This window comes from Chiloscyllium punctatum, chromosome 7, assembly GCF_047496795.1.
Source record: "Chiloscyllium punctatum isolate Juve2018m chromosome 7, sChiPun1.3, whole genome shotgun sequence".
NCBI classification, from domain to species: Eukaryota; Metazoa; Chordata; class Chondrichthyes; order Orectolobiformes; family Hemiscylliidae; genus Chiloscyllium; species Chiloscyllium punctatum.
In genome coordinates this window covers 104,152,182-104,178,444 of record NC_092745.1, presented here as the reverse complement: position 1 = coordinate 104,178,444, position 26,263 = coordinate 104,152,182, and the positions used below count along the sequence as shown (strand labels likewise).

The window sequence follows — 26,263 nt, the reverse complement described above, 5'->3', positions numbered from 1 at the left end:
GTATATACTTCTCTCAAAAGTTCATGACTCTGAAATTCACCACCCAGACTGCAGTGGATTGTGGGACATTAAGTAAATATAAGAAGGAGGTAGCCAGCTTTTTAATTAGTACTGGGTTGAAGGGTTATGGAAGGTAGGCAGGAAAGTGAAGTTGAAGCTGAAATGAGATCAGCCATGATCATATTAAATGTCAGAGAAGGCTTGAATTCTCTACTCCTCCTTGTTCATTATGTTTATATGTATGTTCATTTTTCCCTAGCTGTTTCTGTATCCTGGTATTTAGATCATCCCTGTCTATTGTATTAACTTCATCTTGAATTAACAGAATCACTCCTCCACCCTTTTCCTAACTTCCTGCCTTCCAGAAATTTGCATACACTTTGATATTCTTGTTGCAATTTAGATCATCCTGTAGCCTCAACTCAGTAATAGCCACTAGATCATACCTGTCTCAATTTGTACTGTTAGTTCATCTGTTTTGTTTTGATCACTACAACTTCTTTCCTTTTATTATTTTTATCACCACCAGTCTTATCTGATTTGCTTGTAGATCTGTATTCTCTGTTCCTTCCTGTCATTGCCTGTTTATCATTTCCCAAATTAATTCCTTCTTCTGTTACCTTTTACCCCTCTTTGATTCACTACACCTACCCAGATTTGAGTCCTTGCCCCTGCTGTTTAGTTTAAAAGGTGGTTCTATTGCAGCAAGTACTGTGTACAATAATTCAAGTACACTCAGACTTGGGTACCAACTCTGAGATGTTTAAGCAACAGTAACAACATGTAATTGTGTAGCATTTTTAATGTGATAAAATGTCTAAAATGTTTCAAAGGAGAGGTGATCAAACAAATTTGATACCTAAAGGAGGATTGGGCCAAAAACTTTGCCCAAGTGTTAGGTTTTCAGGGGAAGAGAGATGTGGAATGATTCAGAAAGAGAATCTAAGAGTGGATTTAATCTTGCTTTTTCTGACCCTCCTTTAACTGATTCTATCTTTGCTCTTGTTTCCTTGCTCAGGAGTGTGGCTTGATTTGATTTGCAAGCTCTTGTTTGAAGAAATTTGTTCAAATTGCTAAAATATTTAGTGAGATTAAATCTGCTGATGAACAGATGAACACTACACATGCTAACATGTTGAGCTGAAAGGCGAAAAACAAAACTACTAACAGCAAAAACTAGATTGGGTGGTTCCCAATTTATTTCTTAGGTGTTATAGATTATGCACAAAAAAACTTACTGTCTACATCAGTAAAAAAAGAATTTTGTAAAGTCACATTGCATATGAGACCTAATTAAGCAATTTGATTGCTTTTGATATGTGAACTTGTTCATGTCAGCTTCTGGCATGAAGCATTTTGCAAGAGGAAGAAAAGCAAGATGTCGCAAGTTTTATCAAATAAAAACAATCAAAATAAGGTGGAAAAATTATTCGGAAGGGCCAAGGTGTGTTGTGTAGCATAGCACCAAGTTTGAAATGAATAAAATTTGGAGAGATGAAAATTTGAGATCTGAAGGGGGGGATTATTTATAATGGGATACTGTGTCGTGAGTTTTCATTTTGGAACAGTGGCAAACTGTTAAGAAGGAGCAAGAAAAGGAAATTTGGAGTGAATGCTCAGTGATAATTGATGGTCTTTAAGTTCCACCTCTACGGTTTATTTATTATAAAAAATAGACTAAGATACAACATTTGAATCATGAGGTTTAAACTGGATAGTCCTCAAAAACGGGTGGGAAGTTTTTAACATGAATTTAATCATTGACCTTCCAGTGTATTGTCGTCAGCACTTGAACACTTTTGCAGCCACCATGAGCTGTGCTGTTCTTTGGCTTTATGCATTACAGTGGGCTCAAAGTCAAAACTTGCCAGCACCAATTAAAACTGGTCTGGACCTCTTGAAGAGGGTACAGTGTTGCTGAAGTTTATAGGAAGTCAGTGCAACATAGGAAACAATAAATGATGTTGCAAGCTGGGAGACAATGGGATCTACTGTCTTTGGACATTGCATGGGAGGTTGTATTGGAGGGTTGGAAGGCAGGAGGTCATGCAAACACCTCAAAAAGGCAGTGGACCTAAATAACCATGGGAGCTGGTGCCAATAGTCACTTAGCCAATAGCCTAAGAAGATCAGCTTCATCTCACTGTCACACTTAGCAATTCTGCAAGCTTCACACTCATGTCTTTCAACTTGTGCTCACTACTGCTAAATATGATCATAAGAGTCACATCACCTAAGTACATTGCATGACATTCACTTGCTTCTCTCTTTCTGGACATATCTTTACTGCCATCGAGACTGTGCAGGTTATTATGGGATGCCCTATTCCAAGGATGGGCCTGAATCCATCAAAGCTGATGGTAACGTCAGAGCTAATAATCTTCTCACGTCCCACTTTCCCTTCTCTCACTCTATTCTGATTAGCAAGCTGCAGACAGTGTAAGCCTGCACACATTAATACCTCCCCACTGCCAACACACTAGAACCACAGCACAAACTTGCCTCTGAGTTCCACTCTGCAGATAAACAAGAGGGAGTGAAAAAACTGTTAAGAAGAAAGTAATGATGAAGACACAGCTCTATTACTTTATAGTTGCGTCCACCAGTCAGATAGTGACATTGCATCTATCTTAGAGCATAGATCTGCAGAAGGTGAGACATTAAGAGGGAATGGGCCACAACAGGGACAGAGCACAAAGACAGGAGTTGCTGACCGATGAGAGAATTGGCATAATTCAACTGGTGGAACTTGCTAAGTGATGTGACAACCTGCAATCCTAGAGAAGCCACGTGCTTGCTCAACTTGCTTACCTCTGACTTCCCTTATGCAATATTGAATAGCATATTATGAAATGTTGCAAATACTACCAGCTAAACTTTTACCACTAAAAACTGTAGTCCCTGTCCTATTCTAAGGTGGCAGTATTGTTGCAATAGGTTGCAGATTTCAGTTAGGATGCTTTTACAATAGGAGTCATTGTAGGGCATTTACGACCTGCCAATTATAGAGGGCTGATGGGTTAAATAATAGGAGTAAATTATCCAACTTTTGGTCACAGGTGTAAGTTGTAGAGATCTTCGATCCAGAGATAATGAGAGCAGTGATAAAGTAGATAGAGGGGGTGGTGTGAGTGTATTTAATTGCAAATGATAGAACAAGGATGTCCATTGAAGCTAACCTTTGAGATACAAAGTACAATTTGTCCTAGCATAGTATCTGAATAGAGGTATGACTAATGACAGATAAAGCTTTTGAGAAGACATGTTTCTCTCTGATCGAAAATAATTGACTGTCAGTCGTCTGCAGCATCTTGAATTCCATAAATATGATTTCTGTGTCGCAGTCGAACTTAATCCTTCAGTTTCTCATGTTTGCTCGCATTTATTTCCTTCCCAGCACTGTGCAGAGTGGGATGGGTTGATAAAAGGAGAAGTTCATAATATTTGAATGATCATCCAAACAATAAATATTGTTACATGTACATTTAAGTGTTTTTCTTCACAGAAATTATGTCCAGTCAGCCAGTCAATATTATTGATATTGGAAAGCGGAAGAAGAAAAAGAGAAGAACCAGGGCTAGAAACAGCCTTACTGGAAAGTTTGAAGGTAATTGTTTTTGGTTCATTCTAATTGTTCAGTAGAGTAGGTTGACATGCCAGAGTTTAACCTAGTATATTTCCTTTATGATACTGTTACAAAACCCCATGCCATCTAATATTAGGTCATTGAGGATCCCTGCAGAGTGTATCATACTCCTGTAACTCACCATCCAAAATTATTTATTTGCTGAGAAGCAGACTCATTTTGTGTCACCGTACTGATAAAATTTGAAGGTATGAAATTGAAAAAGCCATCTACTGGATGCAAGTGAAATCCATTACTGTCAAAGCTAACCTTGTCAAATGTTTAAAGCCTGCTGAAAGAAAGAGATTCTTCAGACAGGAAAAGATAAATACTCAGTAGTCCATTGTAATTTCATTTATGAAACAGGTATGTGAGTTAAAATATAAATTTCAGACAGTTAGTGAATGGAATTTGTAATATATAGAAAATACACAGTAACATACATAGTAAGATCTTGGGCATAAGATTATCTTTGTTCCATTTAACTGACTCTCCCTAACATTGACCTTGGGCACAGAAGCCAAAAACCCTGAGCAGATATTCACTTGGTTCTTTTCTTAAAATCTGTAAACATTTTCCCTGCCATTTTTCCTAATGATAACCTGTCCTATAATTCTGTCAACGTTTTATTTTCTAAAAAATAGTCACCTAAATTTCTTGCACTAATTTTAATGCCCCAAACTCAACTAATTAATTCTTTCATTGAATCCCTTCCCTGACAGAAGAACTTAGCTGTTTCCAAGCTTTGGCTTATAGCTTTGAAAGTCTTCTGTAATGTTATGTTTTGCCTTGTGCATTTCTTCAAATGGGCATCTATACTCCTTTGCAGAGAGTCAAGCTTCCAAATAGACGATTGTTATGTCTCACAGGGGTAGCGCGCTACAAATCGCAAAGTCATATGAAAGTTAAAGATTTTATAAGAAGTGGATACAATTCCCCGGTTTGTCAGCATGGGCTAGAATCTTGTACTCAACATGAATTAATATTTGCTTCGTGTAAATAGATTCTAGCTACAAGTCAACAATTACGAACTGTCAATTCTTCTAGTTAAAACTGTAACCCTCCTTTAAAACTTGCCCAATGCACACAAACAGCTGCAAAAAAAAAAAATTGGGGTGTCATGGATAGAGAAGAAGACTGGGAAAGCTGTTCCCTGCTGACAGGTAAAATGCCTTTGATGAGACACAGTCACACCTTTTGGATCTATTTTCCATTTCATTTTGCTGACCCGATCCAATCGGCTTGTCAAGTTCTGCTGCTCTCAATCTTCCTTCTCCAGGTACTTTAATTTACTTGTAAGAGGCACAGAGTGATGGTTCTACACATAATGTTTCTGTTTATTGGTAAAAAGCCACTATCCCCAGAAATTGATGAGGGAAAGTAAGCAAATTTTTTAAGCTTTGCTTTTCCAATTATTTATGATTGGTTATGTTCTGACCTCATTTTAATCAGTTTGCTCATGATTTTCCATGGTAGAATCTTGTTAAGTGTGATGACAATATTGTGAATTCTGAAATAATTATTTATTAAATCATTAATTGCATTGATAGATTTGTACAAATTGACTGATGAACATCTAGGCGAAGGATCCTATGCCAAGGTCCGAGGCTGTGTCAATTTACACAGTGGAAAAGAATGTGCTGTGAAGGTAATGAGCAAAATGTTATCACCATTACTTCGTGTGGAATATATTTCTTGCAATGGAAGATGCAACTCCTGAAAATTCAGCTTTTCCATATTGGAGTTCAAACCATATTGGAGTTATACCTGTCTTGGTCTTAATTGTTATAATAAAGGCAAAAGTACTTTATTTTTTTTCCCCTACAGATAATTGAGAAGAAAACAGATCTGAGCCGAAATAGGGTGTTCCGTGAAGTGGAGACTTTATACCAATGTCAGGGAAGCCAGTAAGTTTCAAATCCTACAGTATGGAGGTATGAGCAGAGCTAACTTAGAGAAGTGATGTACCACTATACTCAAAACAAAAAATTAATACCTTCAAGAATATCAGTAGACCACTTTATTATAGCGATTTCTCTGTCTTCCTTTTAAGTTTTAACTTTCTATCTTCCTCTTCTCATTCAATCTCGTTTTTCTAATTAACTTTCATGCACTCCTTTGTTCTCAGTGTCATCTTCTGTTTGTTTATTTATTTGCAGTGTAGGAGGGAAAAAAAACAGGTCTGATGGGTCCAAGCCAGGTCATTAACTCAAAGGTAGCACCTATTAACACCACGTGTGCACACTGCTTCAAAATGTGTATATGCATGTTGACTGGAATATGTGTATTTATATGGATTCTTCACCAATACAAAATATGGTGGCAATGAAATAGCAGAAAACTAATTAACATATGAAACTGGGGGAAAAAGCAAGAACTGCAGATGCTGGAGATCAGAGACAAACGTGTGGTGCTGAAAAGCGTAGTTGGTAAAGCAGCATCTGAGGAGCAGGAGAGTCGATGTTTTGAGCAAAAGCTCTTCATCAGGAATATGGGATCTTTCTGTGTCTTTTCTTTTTCTTATGAATACCTGCATCACAGGTTACTGATCAAAAAGCTACTTTTAAGAGAGCTTTTTTTCCAAGCACTCTGTTTACATGCTAGGCTCGGCAGTTCTCCTCTCAACTGTTTAATTTTCCTTGGTCTTATACACCCAAATAATCGGATTGTGTCATTGGCTTTTAAGATTGCCAATATACTCAATTCAAATTGGTTGGAGTTTGAAATTTTTCTGTGTATAATTTACACTGATTGACCGAATTCGATTTGTGTTTTTTGTTTCATAGCAACTCAGCTAGTGCTGCTTGTTCTTAATCAAATGTTACTTTGTAAATTCTCCAGTGCTCAGTGTACTGGTCAAGTGCTTCACACTCTTAAAGATACACCCTCATCTTCATAACAATTTCAATAGTATACTTCTTTCTGCTCATGTACAGCTCCTTTTTGTATGACATTGTCAGAATTCTGCATGATGTATCATCTGTGATGCATTCTGGGAGAGGCAGGCAGTATTCAGTACATGACAAAGTTAATAGGAGGAGAAAGACTGGAAGTTAGGAAGACAAATATGATAGCGTTCATTTCAAGACGGCTAGAATAGAAGAACAGAGATGCACTAAGACTGCACAAGGCTGTAGTTGGTCAGACCATATTTGGAATATTGTGAACAGTTTTGGGTCCCATATCTAAGGAAGGATGCGTTGGCACTAGAGGGGGTCCAGACAATGTTAGCAAGAATGATCCTGGAGTCCTATGACCTGAGGGCACAGCCTCAGAGTGAAGAGGTGACCCTTTAGAACTGAGTTGAGGAGGAATTTCTTCCGCCAGTGGTGGTTAATGTGTGGAACTCATTACTCAGAAGGCTGTGGAGGCCAAGTCATTGAATGTATTTAAGACAGAGATACATAGATACTAAAGGGATCATGGGTTACAGGGAGAAGTAGGAGACTGAGGCTTTGAAACATACCAGCCATGATTGAATAGCAGTGGAGACTCATGGGGACAAACAGCCTATTTTTGTTCCTTTTGTTTTATGGTCTTATGTAAGATTAATTTATCTCGAAGCTAAAGAAACCTTGTTAAATTACGTGTTAAATTACCCAATTTGAACCAATACAGGATAGATCAGGGTACTTTCTAGATGATGCGAAGTTTAATACAGTGGATTTTGAAAGTCAGTTTGGAGTTTACGTGCATAGGTATTTGAAATATCATGAACAGTTGGAGAAAATATTCAAGAAAGCTCTTGGAATGCTGGCTTTTATATCTCGAGGACTGAAGCACAAGAATGCAAACGTTAAACTGCAGTTATACATAATCCTTGTTAGAGTCCTGGTGGAGCACTGAGAGCAGATATGTGGACCACACCTTAATAACGATATATTGGTCTTAGAGCGAGTAACTGAAGATTTACAAGACTGCTATCAGGACTTCAGGAGCTAAGTTATGAGAAGGGGTTAATGAAATTAGAATTTAAAAGATTAAGGCGTGATCTAATAGAGGTTTTCAGGGTGTTAACAAGGAGAGACAGGGTAGCTAACGATAAACTATTACCATTGGTTGAAGATTCTGTAACTATAGGTTATAGTTTGAGAATTCGGCCAGACCATGCAGGAGAGGTGTTAGGAAGCACTTCTACACACAAAGGCTGGTAGATGTTTGGAACTCACTTCCACAAACAGCAGTGGATGCAGGATCTGTTGTTAATTTTAAATCTGAGATAATATTTTGCTTAACAAAAATTTAAGACATTAGACTAAGGCAGGTAAATGGACTTAAGGCAAAGATCAACCATGATCTCATTGAATGATGGAACAAGCTTGAGGGGACTGAATGGCTCATTCCTGTTATGTTTCACAGATGTCCACATCAATCCCTTCAATGAAAGGCAATTAACTTCATTCTAGGAGTAAATATTTTAAGGCACTGACCAGAAGTTGCAAAGGGGCCTGTACTTGAGGTTGATGAAGGAACATTGGATGGTCACTTAACCAAACACTAATGGAAGGATACCCATGAAATCTTACACCTTGGAAAATAATTAAAACCGTGAGGAGAGGTGAAGCATATTGTGAAGAGCTATATTATACATCTTGTTTTGTCCTAAGGAAGAAGCAAATGAAAATTCAGGTTTACGTAATATTTAAGGGAGGTTTTGGAGTACTGGGGAAGGAAGATAGACAAGTAAGAAGTCAAACATAGTGTGTAACTATTATTTATCAGTCTTCCTGTTAATTTAAATTTCTTAAAAATGATTATATATACAATAACACCTTTTGTGTTATTGTGAAATTTGTGGTGTAGTTCTGTCAATTAATTGCCAGATGTGCAGATTTCTTCACACATGAACAGTCGTTAACAGGATTATTGCAACACTCAATCCTGCAACTATTGTTGTGCTGTTTTGTTTTCAGTGACACCTGTTGCCTTGGCAGTTGTTGTGATGACAGTTTCAATGTTTGATCATGCTACTCAATATCGTATTCCTCCTACCTGTTACATTGCCAAGATTATATAATAATCTTCCAATTCACCTCGCTCAGTAGTAAATGCTATGAGAGAGCTTATCAGCATTCAGAATATGTAATACTCAAAGGTTTGTATAGAGCCAAATCCAGATGGTCACACAGATCATATTAATTCCTAATAATAGTGTGTGGCCATGTTCATGTTGATTTACAACAGCAGTAAAAGGACCTACGCAGGTTTCCCAAGGCATGGAGGAGAGGAATGATCTTTCATGGGTTTGTTTGTGGACTGGGCATTTTAAAACATTGAATGTTTACATCAGACTGACAATTGGCTCATTGGGGCTGCAATTACCCTACTGTTGGAACAATAGATGGGCTTAATGTTAGAACATGACTGCACTTTGTAGCTTTAAACCAAGCCCAACACAATCAATGTTAAATAAACTTACATTGTAATTTTTATAATAGTGAATTCTTCATAGGAGATTTTATAATAGTAAATAATTTGTAGCTAATAAGATAGACAAAGACTGTTACTTGACAATGTCACAGCCTGTTATTCAGACTCCAGCAAATTGAGATGTGTGGAAAGAGTCTGTTACATTTTCAAATACCACCACAGAAATTCACAAGAGAAATATGTCTGTGTGAAGAAAGGAAATCAATATATGATAAAATGTTTTCATTCACTTGTTATTCAATTGGAACAGGAGGCATTTTTTTCTTGGTTTTATCTTTTTCACTGACGTCTCATGGGATTTGAATTTTTTTCTGCCTTTTTGTAGGAACATTTTAGAACTGATTGAATTTTTTGAGGATGAAGCACACTTCTACCTGGTGTTTGAAAAAATGCGTGGAGGTAGGTCATATTTATTATTTCTGCAGCAAATAGTTGCTGCAAAGTGTTGTGCTTTCTTGGTGCTCAAACTAATGTTCTTCCACTTGAAAACACAACAAGGACCTTGTTCTCATTTTAGTACAGTTCATGAAATTTTTATATAAACAAGTTTCTATATTTCAGGCACAGAACTTTGCAAAATTCTTCACGCACAGTTAATTAGTTTAACGCTACAATGCAAGTTTTAGACGCATCGGTCAGTCTATTGTGTTCACCATTCCCTTCGGTCAGTTTGCTGATCCACCCATTCAAGATTAGGTGTTGGTGCAACGATGTTGGAAGCATAGTAATTGCTTGTATTTTAATTGCTAATTGTGTTAGAGGTATGGGCAAATGGGGACAAAAAGGACATAAATGTACGTTAAGTAGAACTGAAGAACAAATCATTAGATCCCACCAGCTCATCCATAAAATGTATATAGTCTGTAACCCCTGCCCATTACTTCAACATGTTACAGTTCCAGAGACTTGCCTCCACTAGCTTATCCAAAACACCAGGAGTGCTATTTATCTTTTTTTGTTTTGGAGAACTAATGACGGAATTCAGTGCCAAAGGTTTTTTTTAAAATCCGACACCTGTTTTAGATTAGATTAGATTACTTACAGTGTGGAAACAGGCCCTCCGGCCCAACAAGTCCACACCGCCCCGCCGAAGCGTAATCCACCCATACCCCTACATCTACATCTACATCTACATCTAACCCTTACCTAACACTACGGGCAATTTAGCATGGCCAATTCACCTGACCTGCACATCTTTGGACTGTGGGAGGAAACCGGAGCACCCGGAGGAAACCCACGCAGACACGGGGAGAACGTGCAAACTCCACACAGTCAGTCGCCTGAGGCGGGAATTGAACCCGGGTCTCCGGCGCTGCGAGGCAGCAGTGCTAACCACTGTGCCACCGTGCCGCCCTATCTGTTATCTCTTTATCCTGCTGTATGCTTTAGTTGAAATCTGACCTGGCTTTTTTTTTATTTTTCACTTAACTTAGTACACAAGATATGCTAATATAGATGGTGAATGTCAATGGGGCGGCATGGTGGCTCAGTGGTTGGCACTGCTGCCTCACAGCACCAGGGACATGGGTTCGATTCCAGCCTTGGGCGACTGTCTGTGTGCACATTCTCCACATGTCTGTGTGAGTTTCCTCCGGGTGTCTGGTTTCTACCCACAATCCAAAGATAGAACATAGAACAGTACAGCACAGAACAGGCCCTTCAGCCCACGATGTTGTGCCGACCACTGATCCTCATGTATGCACCCTCAAATTTCTGTGACGATATACATGTCCAGTAGTCTCTTAAATGTCCCCAATGACCTTGCTTCCACAACTGCTGGTGGCAATGCATTCCATGCTCTCTCAACTCTGTGTAAAGAACCCGACTTTGACATCCCCTCTATACTTTCCTCCAACCAGCTTATAACTATTACCCCTCGTGTTAGTCATTTCTGCCCTGGGAAATAGTCTCTGGCTATCGACTCTATCTATGTCTCTCATTATCTTGTACACCTCAATTAGGTCCCTTCTCCTCCTCCTTTTCTCCAATGAAAAAAGTCTGAGCTCAGTCAACCTCTCTTCATAAGATAAGCCCTCCAGTCCAGGAAGCATCCTGGTAAACCTCCTCTGAACCCTCTCCAAAGCATCCACGTCTTTCCTATAATAGGACGACCAGAACTGGACGCAGTATTCCAAATGCAGTCTAACCAAAGTTTTATAGATCTGCAACAAGATCTCACAACTCTTAAACTCAATCCCCCTGTTAATGAAAGCCAAAACACCATATGTTTTCTTAACTACCCTGTCCATTTGGGTGGCCATTTTAAGGGATCTATGTACCTGCACACCAAGATACCTCTGTTTCTCCACACTGCCAAGAATCCTATCCTTAATCCTGTACTCGGCTTTCAAATTCGACCTTCCAAAATGCATCACCTCACATTTATCCAGGTTGAACTCCATCTGCCACCTCTCAGCCCATCTCTGCATCCTGTCAATGTCCCGCTACAGTCTACAACAGCCCTCTATACTGTCAACAACACCCCCAACCTTTATGTCGTCTGCAAATTTGCTGACCCATCCTTCAATTCTCTCATCCAAGTCATTAATAAAAATTACAAACAATAGAGGCCCAAGGACAGAGTCCTGTGGAACACCACTCACCACTGACTTCCAGGCAGAATATTTTCCTCCTTCTACCACTCGCTGTCTTCTGTTGGTCAGCCAATTCTGTATCCAGACAGCTAAGTTCCCCTGGATTCCATTCCTCCTGACCTTCTCAATGAGCCTACCATGGGGAACCTTATCAAAAGCCTTGCTGAGGTCCATATAACCACATCCACAGCTCGACCCTCATCAACTTTTCTAGTCACATCCTCAAAGAACTCGATAAGGTTTGTGAGGCATGACCTGCCCCTCACAAAGCCGTGTTGACTGCATTTAATCAAGCCATGCTCTTCCAGATGGTCATAAATCCTACCCCTCAGAGACCTTTCTAACACCTTGCAGACGACAGGTGTGAGATTTACTGGTCTATAATTGCCGGGGATTTCCCTATTTCCTTTCTTGAAGAGAGGAATTACATTTGCCTCTCTCCAGTCCTCAGGTATGACTCCAGTGGAGAGTGAGGATGCAAAGATCTTCGCAAGTGGTGAAGCAATTGCATTTCTCGTTTCCCAAAGCAGCCGAGGACAAATCTGGTCCGGGCCTGGCGACTTGTCAATCTTAATGTTTGTTTGACAAAATTTTCAGCACATCAGCTTCCTCTATCTCTATCCATTCCAGCATGCACACCTGCTCTTCAAAAGTTTCATTCACTACAAAGTTCGTTTCTTTCGTAAAGACAGAAGCAAAAAACTCATTTAGGGCTTCCCCTACCTCCTCAGACTCCACACACAAATTCCCTATGCTATCCCTGATTGGCCCTACTCTTTCTTTGACCATTCTCTTATTCCTCACATAAGTGTAAAATGCCTTTGTGTTCTCCCTAATCCGTTCTGCCAAGCCTTTCTCGTGCCCCTTCCTGGCTCTCCTCAGACCATTTTTGAGCTCCTTCCTTGCCTGCCTGTAATCCTCTAGAGCTGAGCTTGACCCTAGCTTCCTCCACCTTATGTAATCTGCCTTTTTCCTTTTTGACGAGAAGCTCCACAGATCCCGTCATCCAAGGTTCCTTTATCTTACCACTTCTTGCCTGTCTCAGAGGGACATATTTATTCATCACTTGCAACAACTTAAACAGTCTCCACATGTCTATAGTGCCTTTACCATGGAACAATTGCTCCCAATCCATGCTTCCTAACTCATGTCTAATCGCATCATAGTTTCCTCTTCCCCAATTAAATATCCTCCCATTTTGCCTAATCCTCTCCTTCTCCATAGCTATGTAGAATGTGAGGCAGTTGTGGTCAGTATCTCCAAAATGCTCTCCCACCACAAGATCTGATACCTGCCCCGGCTCGTTTCCGAGCACCAAGTCTAGAATGGCCTCTCCCCTCGTCGGCCTGTCAACGTACTGAGTTAGGAAACCCTCCTGAACACACCTTACAAAAACGGCTCCATTCAAATCTTCTACTTGAAGGAGGTTCCAATCAATATTGGGAAAGTTAAAGTCACCCTTACAACAACCCTACTCTGTCCACACTTTTCCAAAATCTGCCGACCTATGCTTTCTTCCATCTCCCTGCTGCTATTGGGGGGCCTGTAGTAAACCCCTAACGAGGTGACTGCTCCCTTGCTGTTCCTAATTTCCACCCATACTGACTCGGTAGGCAGATCTTCCTCGACAGTGGAAGCTTCTGTAGCTGTGATACCCTCTGATTAGTAGTGCTATACCCCCTCCTCTTTTTTTTTCCCCTCCCTATTCTTTTTAAATGCTCTAAAGCCTGGAACATCCAGCAACCATTCCTGCCCCTGAGAAACCCATGTCTCTGTAATGGCCACAACATCATGGATCAGTACCTGGTGCTATGCTCTAAGTTCATCACTTTTATTCCTGATACTCCTTGTGTTAAAGCAAACACACTTTAACTGATGTGCAGCTTAGGTGAGTTGGCCATGCTAAATTGCCCATAGTGCTCAGGGATGTGTAAGGCTAGGTGCATTAGTCAGGGGTAAATATAAGGAAGGGGAATGAGTCTAAAAGGGTTACTCTTCGGAAGGTTGGTGTGGACTTGTTGGGCTGAAAGGCCTGTTTGCACTCTGTCAGGATTCTATGTTCTGTATAGATATTGTTAAGTCACTGTACTAGTAATGTACAAGTAGACTAAATGATCAGAGTCAAGTGTATAAGTCACAATTGAGGATGGGAAATTTAAGTTTGTTAAATGAAAAATAGCCAATAAAGATTAGTTTCAGTAATGGTACTCATGAAGCTATCAAATTGTTCAACAATTGTTGATGTTTAACTACTCTTAGTATCAAGCCACTACAAAAAACAAGAAGGGCTCTTGTGGTGCAGTGATAGTGTCCCTACATCCAGGCCAGAAGCCCCATCTGCTCCAGAGGTGTGCCATGATACCTCTAACCAGATTGATTAAAGACACTTAAAACCTAATGGACCAGCCAGCAACATCCTGGAGATCAAACACCACTAAGGTACATCCAGCCTTGCTAATCCTGTAAATCACCCCACATCACTAACATTTAGGACTTCTAAAGACTTCGGAAGAAATGCCCCACAGATATTTAAGCAGCAGCCTAATTTTGTCATAGTAACAGATTCATCACAGAATCCCAGACCCTGCCGTAACCATCCTTGGATATGTCCCAGTGCAACAGTGGCAGTGACGCAGTGTTATACAGTTGGTTGGGCATGGCTATAGGACTTCCTAATACTATTCTGGACCTTGTTGAAGTCCAATGTCATTGACTCAAATGGGGGGACAACTAAACCTCTTGTTAACTTGTTGCTGTCCCTCTGTTAATGAATCAGAGCTTGACCAGGTTGAGTGCCACTTAGAGGTAGTTTTTTTTTTAAGCGTTCATAGGATGTTGGTGTTACAAGCTATGCCAACAGTTCTTCCCTATCCCAAGTTGATGAGCTACGTAATTATTGTGGCTACAAAGAAATCTTGGAATTTTTTGTTGAGTAATTCACCTCCTGACTCCCCAAAGCTAGTCCTCCATCTATAAGGCAAAATATGATGGAATACTGTTCAATTGCTTGGATGAGTACAGCTGTAATGTCATTCAAGAAACCCCTATGAACATAAGAAATAGGAATAGAAGGTGGCCATTCAGCCACTTCAGTCTGTTTCACCATTAATAAGATCATGGCTAATTTGTTTGCATTTCAGAATCCATATTCTTACCTGATTTTTGCTTTAAAAATATTGAATGACACTGACTCTTGAGACAAAGTGTTTGAAAGTCTCAACTCTCAGGAAAAAAAATAGCATAACCATGCAGGACAAAGCTGCCTACATGGGCACCAGGTCCAACACATTAAGCATTCATTCCTTCCACAACTGGCATACAGTTCTTGCAACATGTACAATCTACAACTCCCCAAGTCTCCTTCAAAAGCACCTTCCAAACTGACAACCTCTATTATCTAGAAGGACAAGGGCAACAGATGCATAAGAGTGCCATTAGTTGCAACTTGCTTCCAAGTCACCTACCATCTTGACTTGGAACTATATCACTGTTCTTTCACTGTGGCTTGTTAAAATTCTGGAATTCCCTTCTTAACAGTACTGTGACTTGACACCACATGGACTACAACAGTTCAGGGAGGCAGCTTACCAATAACATCTTGAGGACATAGGTCAGCACAGTGGCTCAGTGGTTAGCACTGTCACATCAAAGCACCAGGGATTCTGGTTCGATTCCAACCTAGGGTGACTGTCTGTGTGGAGTTTACACATTCTCCCTGTGTCTGGGTGGGTATCTGCTGGATGCTTTGGTTTCTTTCCACAGTCCAAAGATGTGCAGGTTAGATAGATTAGCCATGGGAAATGCAGAGTGACAGGAATAGGATGGGCGGGGGGGGAAACGGGGGGACGGGGGGGAGCGTGGGGGGATGGGTCTGGGTGGGATGCTCTGAAGGACTTGATGAGCAGAATGGCCTGTTTTCACATGAGGAAGTTCCATGAATTGAGGTTGGGCAATAAATGCTGTTGTTAGCGCGGATGAAATGATATCAGTCCGAGCCCAGAGTGCGGTTCAACAATCGGTAACGTTTATTGATACAGTAACACCGGCGGAGACCAACCGAGGTCCGAATCTCGGCTGTTCTGCTGTTCCCACGCGCTGCTACACATTATATACCTTTCTTTGTCAGGATGTGAGGATTTTGAGTATGAATGGGATGATAGTTCCCCATCATCGCTGGAGTAGGTGCAAATGGTGGGTTTCCTGCTGTCCCAGGAGAGTTGCAGTGTACACACAATAGGGTGCTAATTGTATTATGTAAACGGGTCCGGGTACTATCTGCTTGTCTCTCTCTGTGAGGGCTGGAGGCTAGCACCCCCCTTTGTTCCCTTGGGGTGCTGGTGTGTATTAGTCTGTTCGTTCCTGTCTGGTGGAAGCCTGTCCTTTGTGTCAGGATGGTTCTGTATTGATGAATATGGGTGTGTTTCAGTCAGTCTCTTGATTTGATTAGGAGATGGGTCTCCATATTAATTAGCTCCGGAGTATCGGTCTATGAGTCATGGTTAGTGTCTGGCCTAGTGTGGATTTGATCTGTCCTCTGGCTCCCATCTCCCGGTCACGTGGGTGGACCGGCAGCTGCTAAGTTCTGTGGGTTTAAGCTGCGGCTGCCGTTCAAAACACAAAATGAGTTCCTGTAGTTTTACCGATGTAGGCATAGTCCCGTGGCAAATGCGGGGCGGCTCTGATGCCCGCTTGCAGTTCCCCCCTTTCGGCAAGGGGTTGGACATGTCCACACCCCTGATGCCGATATCTTGAAAGTCAGTTCCTCGCCCAGTACATTCCGCCAGCCATCATGCTGCAGTCATGGGGCCTTTGGATAGTCCCGGGAGATGGTTACATTAACTCGAGCCCTGTGAACTCGTAGTGCTTGATCGCCCGCCAGGAGTCTATGGCATGGAGCATGGTCTTTCTGGCCTTTCGTTTCTTGTGCTGACGGCATGAGTGACACGCCACCAGGAGCCAGGCCAGAGCCAGCAGTAACTGTATGCCTCCAATGGTGTGCGAGATGATTCGGATCCAGGGATGTATGTTTACGTTTAGGCCCCAATTCCACACCCTCTGTGCCCACCCCTGGGACTGCAGAGCTGTCTCTGTGTCCTCCTCTAGGTCCTTTATATGTGATTGCAACTGGTGGTACAGTTTCACTGAGTGTCCTACCCGGGTCCTAAGCTCCCGTAAGACCTCGGCCAAATGTGGGATGGGGGCTTGTTCGGGCTCCTGATATTCCCTGAGGGTGTCCCTGAATTTGTCGGTAGTTTGTATGGTCTCGGGGTTCCGTCGTCAGACCTCTGAGATGTGAGCTTGCCCAATCGTGACCGGGCGCCTGGGGGTGAAGCAGAACTCGTGCTGGGGAATCGGGCACTGCAGTCCGTTATACCAAAATGAGGTTTCAATAGTGGAAACACAATACTGTCCCCTTCCATCATACCCCACCCTAGTGAAGTGGGGGCCCGTGGGTTCGATTTCCAGGGTGCAGCCCTGTGTCCGGTTGAACCCGCATTCCGCTATTTCACTCCTTCGTAAGGAGTGAGGGCAGATGGTAATTGCCTCCTTCTGTTTGCAGCCTGTAAGCAGCACCCCGTACACAGCGCCGTTTCGAGATGTGGCTGTGTGGTGAGCTAAACAATATTTGAGGGAAGCGTTTTCCCGTATGACTCCAATGTTCTCAATGTGAAACAGGGGAAATGGCCCTGACCCTGGGGTGACCACGGGGATCAGGAGGACAATCCCTACACCTGTCGCCTCACTGACCTCACAGTCGGGAATCACTGGGTATACTCTGGTCATACCCTTCAGAGTCCGGCTGTTGAGCGGCCGGGAGCGCCCCGCGAGTGAGGCCAGTTTGGCGCTGTCGATCCAGTTGGGCACCTCCCCCCTTTGGACCTGGTCAAGATTATGCCGGATCTGGGCTACCATCCACAGGCCATACGCATGGCACAGCTGCCCCTCGTGGATATGGGCCGTGTTTTCTCTTTCCCGGTCTATAAGGTGGTTAATGGTGTGGGCGTGTGTTTCCAGGACTGCAATGCCATCGAGCTGGATGTATGCTCCCTCTTACCCCAGGAATGCCTCGTCTGCCTGATTTGTGAGAGACCTTTTTAGCAGGTCCCTCATTACCCCTTTTAGCTGCTCGATCTTTTCGTTAAGGCCCTGGATGTCTAGGGAGTTTACTACGGATGTCCCCGTGTTGAGTCCTGTGAGAGCATCATTGACTATGTCCCGTCTGTGTCGTTGTGTGTGTGTTATGTATGTCGGTCCGGTAGTGGGTTGCCCCATGGCATCTTTGGCCCTCTCTATAACCTCCTTCCCCATCATGGTTGCGTACCTGTGCTGTGCAATAGTCCAGTACCTGGATGCCTGATATATTGACCAGCACAGATACGACCTCGTGTCGGACGTCATCATAAAGGGCCTCTCCCTCATCCCACAATACCAGTCCCCCCACGGGCCCCGGTCCCAGAGAGGGGCACAGCAATATCTCGGGAGTCGTGGTCGGGGTTGGTGTGGTTGGGGCGGGTGGAAAGCACAAATACAAGGAGATTACCACGACATTGGTGGGCTCATAATACCCGCAAACATACAGATCCCGTAAAGTGAAAGCATCAAAGGCCAGGGCAGAGGCGAGGTCCTCTGGCATGGCACACCTTGTCCTGAACATGCAACCCCCCAAGTCCATTGCCTCAGCACGCCGGAGGCAGGTCGACCGCGGGTCGTGCTCCGATGTGCAGAATAAACAGTGTCTGTATGCCCGGGAGGACCTCCAGCCAGGCATTGTAGAACGCGTCGGGCTTGTCCCTTGCAGGAATACAGATGGCGTCGGACGCGTTGAAGGCAACCCCGTGGCGATAGAAGTTGTCATGTATCTCGGGGAAAGAAGGCCTCAGTTGTAGGGCGAAGAGGAGAGCAGGGAGGAGAGCGGTGCACCGGTGAAGCATGATCTGTGGGAAGAGAGGGAGAGAGAGAGAGGCACCCTTACCAAGGGTGTAGGGTTAGTGTGTGTAGAAGCAGGTCTCCCCGGACCGGTCCGTCCGTCGCGCTGTAAGGAGAAAAAGGAGGCGGTTAGAGTCAAGTCAAAAGGGAGGTTGGGGGGGGGGGTGGGGGGAGGGGGTCTGTCTGTCCGATCGGGGCTTAAGGGAAGGGTTTAAGCTGGGACCATTGTTTCCATCTGCCCTTCCCTTTCATGTTGACACAGGCGCAAGTGTCGCTGGTGAGGATGATTTCATGCGGTCCCAGCCACCGGTGGGGGGGGGGGGGCGAAGCTGGACCGGTCGGGGGCGGCCCTGACCAGGACTTTGTCCCCAATGCCGGGAAGGGGTGAGGTGGGCAGATGCGGTTGCAGTTTTGTCTGGTCCCTAATGTCCTGCTGGTCGCGCGCAGTTTGTCTAAGGGACCGCTGCTGCGCGTCCAGCTGCCCAATATAGCGCATCATCCTACCCCTCAGGGGGGCCATGTCTTTTCCCCCCCACCCCCCAACCATGACATTCTCTGGTAGTCGCATGGCCCTCCCTGTCATGAGCTCGAAGGGGGTGAGACCAGAGGAGCAGCCTGGGGTGGCCCTTAAGCGTATCAGTATGCAGGGCAGAACGTCCACCCAGCCCTGCCCTGAAGGCGATCGCCGCCTTGAGGGTCCGGTTCATGCGCTCAACCATCCCGGAGCTCTGGGGATGGAACGGGACGTGGAAGCGCTGTCTAATGCCTAGGAGGCGGCAGGCCAGTTTCATTGTGCGCCCGGTGAAGTGCGTGCCCTGGTCAGAGTCAATCTGGAGGGGGACCCCCCAGCGCGGGAAGATGTCGAAGGCCAGCACCCTGGCCACGGTGGCGGATGTACAGTCCCGTGTAGGGAAGGCTTCTACCCAGCATGTGAAGTGGTCAACGATCACCAGGCAATACTTCTTGCCACGGCTGGAGGGTAGGGGGCCTGTGAAATCATCCTGGAGGTTCTCCCAGGGCTCCTTGGGCCGTGGCTGGTGCGCCAGGGGAAGGCGCAGGGGCCGCCCTGGGTTGTGCTGGGCGCAGTCAACGCATCGGCGGCAGTGTTTGGCCACGTCGCGGCCGAGGCCGGGCCACCACCAGTCAGTCTGGAGCTTAGCAAGCGTTCCGTCGCGGCCCGCGTGGTCTGGCTCGTGATGTAGTTGCATCAAGGTCGTTCTGATGGCCGCGGGGGCCACGACCCTGCCGCTGTGCCGCCACACTTGATCGGGGTCGCGGGCTGCGCCCTTTGCCAGCTAGTCCTCTACCTCTCCGGGCTGTGTGCAATTCTGGACGTCCAGGACGTTCACATCCCGGACATCAGTAGCCGGTGCTGCATGCACAGGTGGTAGCGCCGCGGTCTTGGCGGCCAGGTCGGCCCAATGATTCCCTCGCTGTTCAGCGTTGGTGGCCCACTGGTGTGCTTTGATTTTCACCACCGCGGCGAGCAGGGTGAGGCATGCGGCCGCCACCAGGTCGCGGACCGTATTTTCATGTTTAATCTGGCCACCGCCGGCCGTAATAAAGCCCCGGCGGCTCCACGCTGCCATGTGATCATGGACTACCCGAAAGCGTACTGGCTGTCAGTAAAGATGTTTACCCGCTTGCCTGTTCCCAGGCGGAGTGCGGCCAGCTCCGCGACCTCGGCAGAGGTGTCGCCCCCCCCCACAATTGTTCCCTGTGCTCGGGTGGCCCCGGTATGGTCGACCACCGCCCATCCCGTTTGGTAGGACCCCTCGACAAGCCTACGTGAGCCGTCCACATACAAGGTCAGGTCGGGATCAGGGACCGGGCTGTCGGCCACGCAGTCCCCCTCCGCCGAGTCGATGGCGGCCTGGCAATGGTGGGGCTCCCCTACCGCGATAATCCCATCGGCGGGGTTTGGCCCTGTGTCCCAAACGATCTGAATGGACTCCTCCCAGGGGAGGAGAACCGCCACCCACGTTGCCCTGCAGGCATCTGAGACCGTCTGGAGGCGGCCCGTATTCAGGAGTTCGACTATCTGGCCGGGCTTGGTGACCGGCTCACACACCCGGACTGCCCATGCGACGCAATCCAGCGCTGCCACGCAGCGGTGCATGCCCTTCACAACCAGGGACTCCTTTGTGGAGTAGTAACCCACTGGTCTCATGTGGTCGCCCGAGGTTTGGGTGACAACAGCGCTGTAAAACCCCCCTTCGAGGCAGTAAAAGATGTGGAAGGGCTTTGATAGGTCGGGGAGACGCAGGGCCGGGGCGCTGAGGAGATGGGACTTTAACTTAGAATAAGCGTCATCCTGTTTGGGTCCTCATACCACCCTGTCCGCTCCTGGCCTGCCCCCCCTTCACCAGGCGCTGAATGGGTTCGTCGATAGTGGCGAAATGTGCAATGCAAGAGCGGCAGTAGTTAAAAAGCCCCAAGACACGGCGGATTCCCCTGAATGTGTCCGGCCGTGGCATGTCGGCGATGGCCGACTTGCGGTCGGGGGGTAGGGTCTTACTTCCCTGGCTGATGTCGTGTCCCAGGTACCGGACTTTAGTCAGTCCGACCTGGGCCTTCATGGGGCTTATTTTGAATCCTGCCCGGCCAAAGGTCCGCACATCGGCGGCCAGGGCTCCCAGGTGGTGGCGCGTGTCCGTGGACGCGATCAAAAGGTCGTCTACATACTGTAGGAGGGTGCTCGAGAAGGGGGAGAGGTCGCACCCCTCCAGGGTCCGGCTCATGACCCTGCGGAAAATGTTAGGGCTGTTGTGGAAGCCCTGCGGCAGGCGGGTCCATGTATACTGTCTGTCCCGCAGCATGAAGGCAAACTTGTCCTGTGAGTCACGGTGCAGGGGAATGGACCAAAAGCCATTCATCACGTCCAAGACTGTAAAGATCCGGTGTGAGGGTTCGAGGCTGTTGAAGATGGTGGTCGGGCTGGCTACGATAGGGTGCTCTTTGGGGGTGACCCTATTGAGTGCCGTGTAGTCGATGGTGAGCCTGTAGCTCCCATCCGGCTTCCGGACTGGCCATATAGGGGAGTTGGTGGTGGACACCGTGGGGCGCAGGACGCCATGCCCGGTGAGCTCGGCAACGATTGCCTCAGTGGCGCGCAGCGCCTCAGGTTTGATCGGGTATTGTCGGTGCGGGGCATGTATGGGACCGGGTATCCGCTCAGGAGGGGAGCGGACGAGGCTGCAGTCCTGCTTGCTCGTGGCCCACACCTCCGGGACTAGTTGGCAGACGGCCCTGAAGGCACCGTCCTTGGCCCAGTCCCGGGCGATGGGCACACTGGGTGCAAGCGCAGTGACTGATTTAGTGAGCACCCATCTACCCTCGTGGGCGCTCTTGTGAAATTTGCGGGATGACCACAGGAGGCTCCGGTGGAACGCGTCCACCACCGCCCCCAGTTCGCCCAGAAGGTCGATACCCATAATCGTCCCCTAAGAGTTTGGGCAAACCCAGAAATGCACGTGGAGCAAAATGTTGTCTACCTCTAGGAGGACGGCCTCGCTTCGGCGTGCAATAACCAAGCTTCCCCCAACCCCTTTAATGGAAATGGAGTGGTGGGTTGAGGTAAGGTCAAGGTCGGTGAGGGAGACCGATGCCCCCGTATCGATCAAAATCTTGCATCGGAGGCCCCCTAGCGATGCGGAAACCCAGATACGGGGGTCGGCTCCCGGGATGGGGGCCGACAATACTCAGTATTTGCGTTGGACGAGCAGCTGTAAAAGCTCGAGCAGCTGGTCCCGACTGAGTTGATCCCAGTCGGGGGCGGTGGGTTTCGGGCTTGGGCTGCGGGGTTTGTGGGGGCTGGGATCGCTGTTGACCCCTTGTCTGGGGCGATCCTGGTCATGGGGGCGTGAGGAGTGCGGCTGTGAAGGTGGCTGGGCCCCCCTTTGGACCTGGACCCCAGGGGCGTCGGAAAGAGAGCAGGCATTGGGCTTTGCGGTGCCCCGTCCATTTGCAGCGGAAGCAAACGTCCATCAAAACTGCCGCAACGGCAGGCGCCGCTCGGTTGTCAAGGGACATGGCCCAGTTCTCAAGCTCCGCAAAGGTGACATAGGGCACCAGGTCCGTCCGTAGGATTGCCTGGTGCGCGGGGCTCAGGCCGTCTTTGTATAATTGGACGAATGCGGGGTTCTGCCTATCAGCGTCGGGAACCCCGCTGTGTGCTCGGAACGCCTCAAACTTGCGGACCCCATATTCCTGGGCGCCCTCCCCAGGTTTGAGTGATACCGACAATGGAGTTCCAGTCAACCGCCTCGCTAACATCAGCCTTGAAGTCGGTGAGGGCAACCTCCTGTTCGCGACGGCTGTCGCTGAGGTCAGCGCACCAGGACCCATTCTGGTGCGCGGGCTGGAGCCTGGACCACAGGTTCTCCGGGAGTTTGGTCCAGACCAGGCCAGCCACGTCCCTATTGTGAAGGTTGTGGCAGATCTGCATCTCCCTAAGCCTCTGCCAAAATTCAGCGTTATTGTGCCGAGGCTTAAGGGTGGGGAGCCTGTCCAGAAGTTTCATGGTGTTGCCTGGGGTCAGGGAGACGTAGGTCATCTTAAGGCGGGGGTTATGGGCAAGGGTCGTGGCCCGTCCCCTCTCCCCTCCCCCGGGGGTATATTCAACTTCCACTGGGGCTGCACGGGCATAGCCCGTGCGCGATTCCCGGGTGTCCGGATTGTCCGTGAGCCCCTCCCAGTCTCAGGTGGGGGACAGTGGGGCGCTGGGCGCATCGGATAAGGTCGGTAAAACTGTACGGGCAGCAAGCGCCTCGGCTTCTAGGTGCTCTGTGGCCTGCTTTTTCTTGTCTTGGACATAGGCTTGTTGGCAAGGTTCAGCTTTAATGTGTGCCTGTAGCACCAGAACGCAAGCTTTCTCGTACCTATCTTTCTTTTGGCGGGCCCACCACTCGCGCTGTACATCCAGCGGGTCAGCGGGTCAAAACCGCCAGCCTGAGCGAAGCATAGCCTTAATAACTTTTTTATTCTCGTCGGCTATAAAACGGGTAAGGGAACCCTCCGGCCTCCAATCTAGGTCTTCAGCCGCGCTTCCACCCATGGTAGGGGCCCAGTGGGTGTAACTTGACAGAAGCTAAACTACAGTAAAGCTAGCAGGCGTGCTACGGGATGTCGCTGGCACTAGCTTATTAATCTCCCAGTCAGGGAGCCCACTCCCTGTTAGTCAAACCCTAACCCCGCGGGTCAACCTGGGCAGGGGTGGGGATAGTTACAGACGGGGCGCGTGTCGATTCCTGAGCACGCAACCCCGGGTTTCCGTGAGTCTTTCTCTCACCACCTGATGTTCAGCGGCCGTGGGTACCCCGCGAACACTGGGCGTGAACCAGGGGCCCGAGTGCAAGGGGGGGGTGGGGGGTGCGTGTGAACGCAGACCTAACCGCGCCTGATCCTGCAGAGGCCAACACCTCGGGACCGCGAAGTCAATGGGCAGAGCGCGTAACCGTCGCTTGGCCCAGAGGCTCCGCGTCTCGGGCCGGTTTGGAGGACTTCCCTTCTTGTAGCGCGTAGACCTCCCAGCCTCTACCACGTACGCAAGGAAGGCGCTAAAACCGGGCTCAATGTACAATGGGGTCCCCTATCTCCCACTGCAGAGGTCAACCAGGAAGGCTTGTTTGGTCGGTTTTTAAACAGGGGTGGGGGTCAATCTGTTGGGGTCTCATACCTAAAGTTGTCGGTCCAAGGATAGTCCGTCAGTCACAGTAGCACATTAGCAATAAACGACAATAATAATAATCAAGCACACATTTACTAGTGTTCCGCGACCCCAATCGCCCACCCGCGAAGGATCACTCACACACACTTTTAAAGAGTACTTTACTGTTACACGACTGCCGGACTCACTCTGTTCACAGGTTCAGATAACGGCTGGCAGTGAAGTCCCTCGCGGGGCACTGGGAGACTTTTACGCGAGAAGTAAAAGAGTAAAGATACTCACCCAGTGCCGTCGCAGGGATCCAGCAGCCGCCGTTAACCAGGACGAAGCCCCCAATTGTTAGCGCGGATGAAATGATATCAGTCCGAGCCCAGAGTACGGTTCAACAATCGGTAACGTTTATTGATACAGTAACACCGGCGGAGACCAACCGAGGTCCGAATCTCGGCTGTTCTGCTGTTCCCACGCGCTGCTACACATTATATACCTTTCTTTGTCAGGAGGTGAGGATTTTGAGTATGAATGGGATGATAGTTCCCCATCATCGCTGGAGTAGGTGCAAATGGCGGGTTTCCTGCTGTCCCAGGAGAGTTGCAGTGTACACACAATAGGGTGCTAATTGTATTATGTAAACGGGTCCGGGTACTATCTGCTTGTCTCTCTCTGTGAGGGCTGGAGGCTAGCACCCCCCTTTGTTCCCTTGGGGTGCTGGTGTGTATTAGTCTGTTCGTTCCTGTCTGGTGGAAGCCTGTCCTTTGTGTCAGGATGGTTCTGTATTGATGAATATGGGTGTGTTTCGGTCAGTCTCTTGATTTGATTAGGAGATGGGTCTCCATATTAATTAGCTCCGGAGTTTCGGTCTATGAGTCATGGTTAGTGTCTGGCCTAGTGTGGATTTGATCTGTCCTCTGGCTCCCATCTCCCGGTCACGTGGGTGGACCGGCAGCTGCTAAGTTCTGTGGGTTTAAGCTGCAGCTGTCGTTTAAAACACAAAATAAATTCCTATAGTTTTACCGATGTAGGCATAGTCCCGTGGCAAATGCGGGACGGCTCTGATGCCCGCTTGCAGTGTCCTTCCAGAGTCATTCATTTTGTAAAAATCAAAAACTTGGGTAAGTTATTAAAATGTACAAAATATTATTTATAAGAAAAGTACCAAACCTAAAAAAATCCCAGAACTACAACATTATACCTATTAGAGAAGTTTGAACTACAAAGGAGACTTGGGGGTGACCTGATAGAAGTCATTAAGGTCGTGAAAGGGTTTGGTAGGGTAGAGGTGGAGAAGATACTTGTTTGTGGTCAAAACCAGAACTTAGCACCATAAATAAATCTACTAGAGAACTTGGGAGAAACTACTTTTGTACAATGATTGGTTAGAATTAACTACCAGGTATAGTTGAACCAAATAACGTAAATGGATTGAAGGATACATGGATAACCATATGAGAAAGAAAGTGGCAGAAGAATATGTTGATGGGTTTATATTATATGTGGCAATCTTATATGGACCATTAAAAACAGCATGGACCTGTTGGTCCAAATGGTCAGTTTCTGTACTTTCAAATATTTTGTAAAGACACTGATTTGTGTGTAATTTAGTATTTGGCAATCTGTAAAATTGTATTCAATTACTTTTCTTTTATGTTAACAATCTCAGGAATTGGAGAGTATTTACTGATGACGATATGAATTATGAATTGCTCAATGGTCATTGAGAATGTGGATTGTATAAATAGGTTTCTAATTCAGAAGTTAAATAAATGCAGTAACTTATACACATAAAATTTAAGCCATGCCTATGGGCAATAATGAGATCAACTAATTTCTGTATAATTTTGGGCTTTAGATGATTAACTGATCAATTTTGCTATCATAGTTTATAACATCATTCAAATCCTCAAGTAATGATTGTGCTTTGTTACACTATACATATCCGAAGAATCTGTTTTGTAAATGTTGTAATTATGATTTATCACAGACATAGATAATATCTTGTAGTAGTTACAAATCTGTCCC

General features: G+C 46.3%; 1 protein-coding gene across 8 annotated transcripts in view; it reads left to right on the top strand.

Moving 5' to 3' along the window:
* LOC140480004 (MAP kinase-interacting serine/threonine-protein kinase 1-like) overlaps positions 1-26,263 on the top strand; it is a 69,750-nt gene that overhangs the window by 20,281 nt on the left and 23,206 nt on the right. For all 8 annotated transcript variants that reach the window (XM_072574486.1, XM_072574485.1, XM_072574483.1 and 5 more), the window contains 4 exons: positions 3,506-3,607; positions 5,176-5,273; positions 5,453-5,532; positions 9,381-9,454. In XM_072574486.1, the coding sequence (XP_072430587.1) occupies positions 3,511-3,607; positions 5,176-5,273; positions 5,453-5,532; positions 9,381-9,454 (349 nt within the window). In that variant the 5' untranslated portion in view covers positions 3,506-3,510. The remainder of the gene's footprint in view (positions 1-3,505; positions 3,608-5,175; positions 5,274-5,452; positions 5,533-9,380; positions 9,455-26,263) is intronic.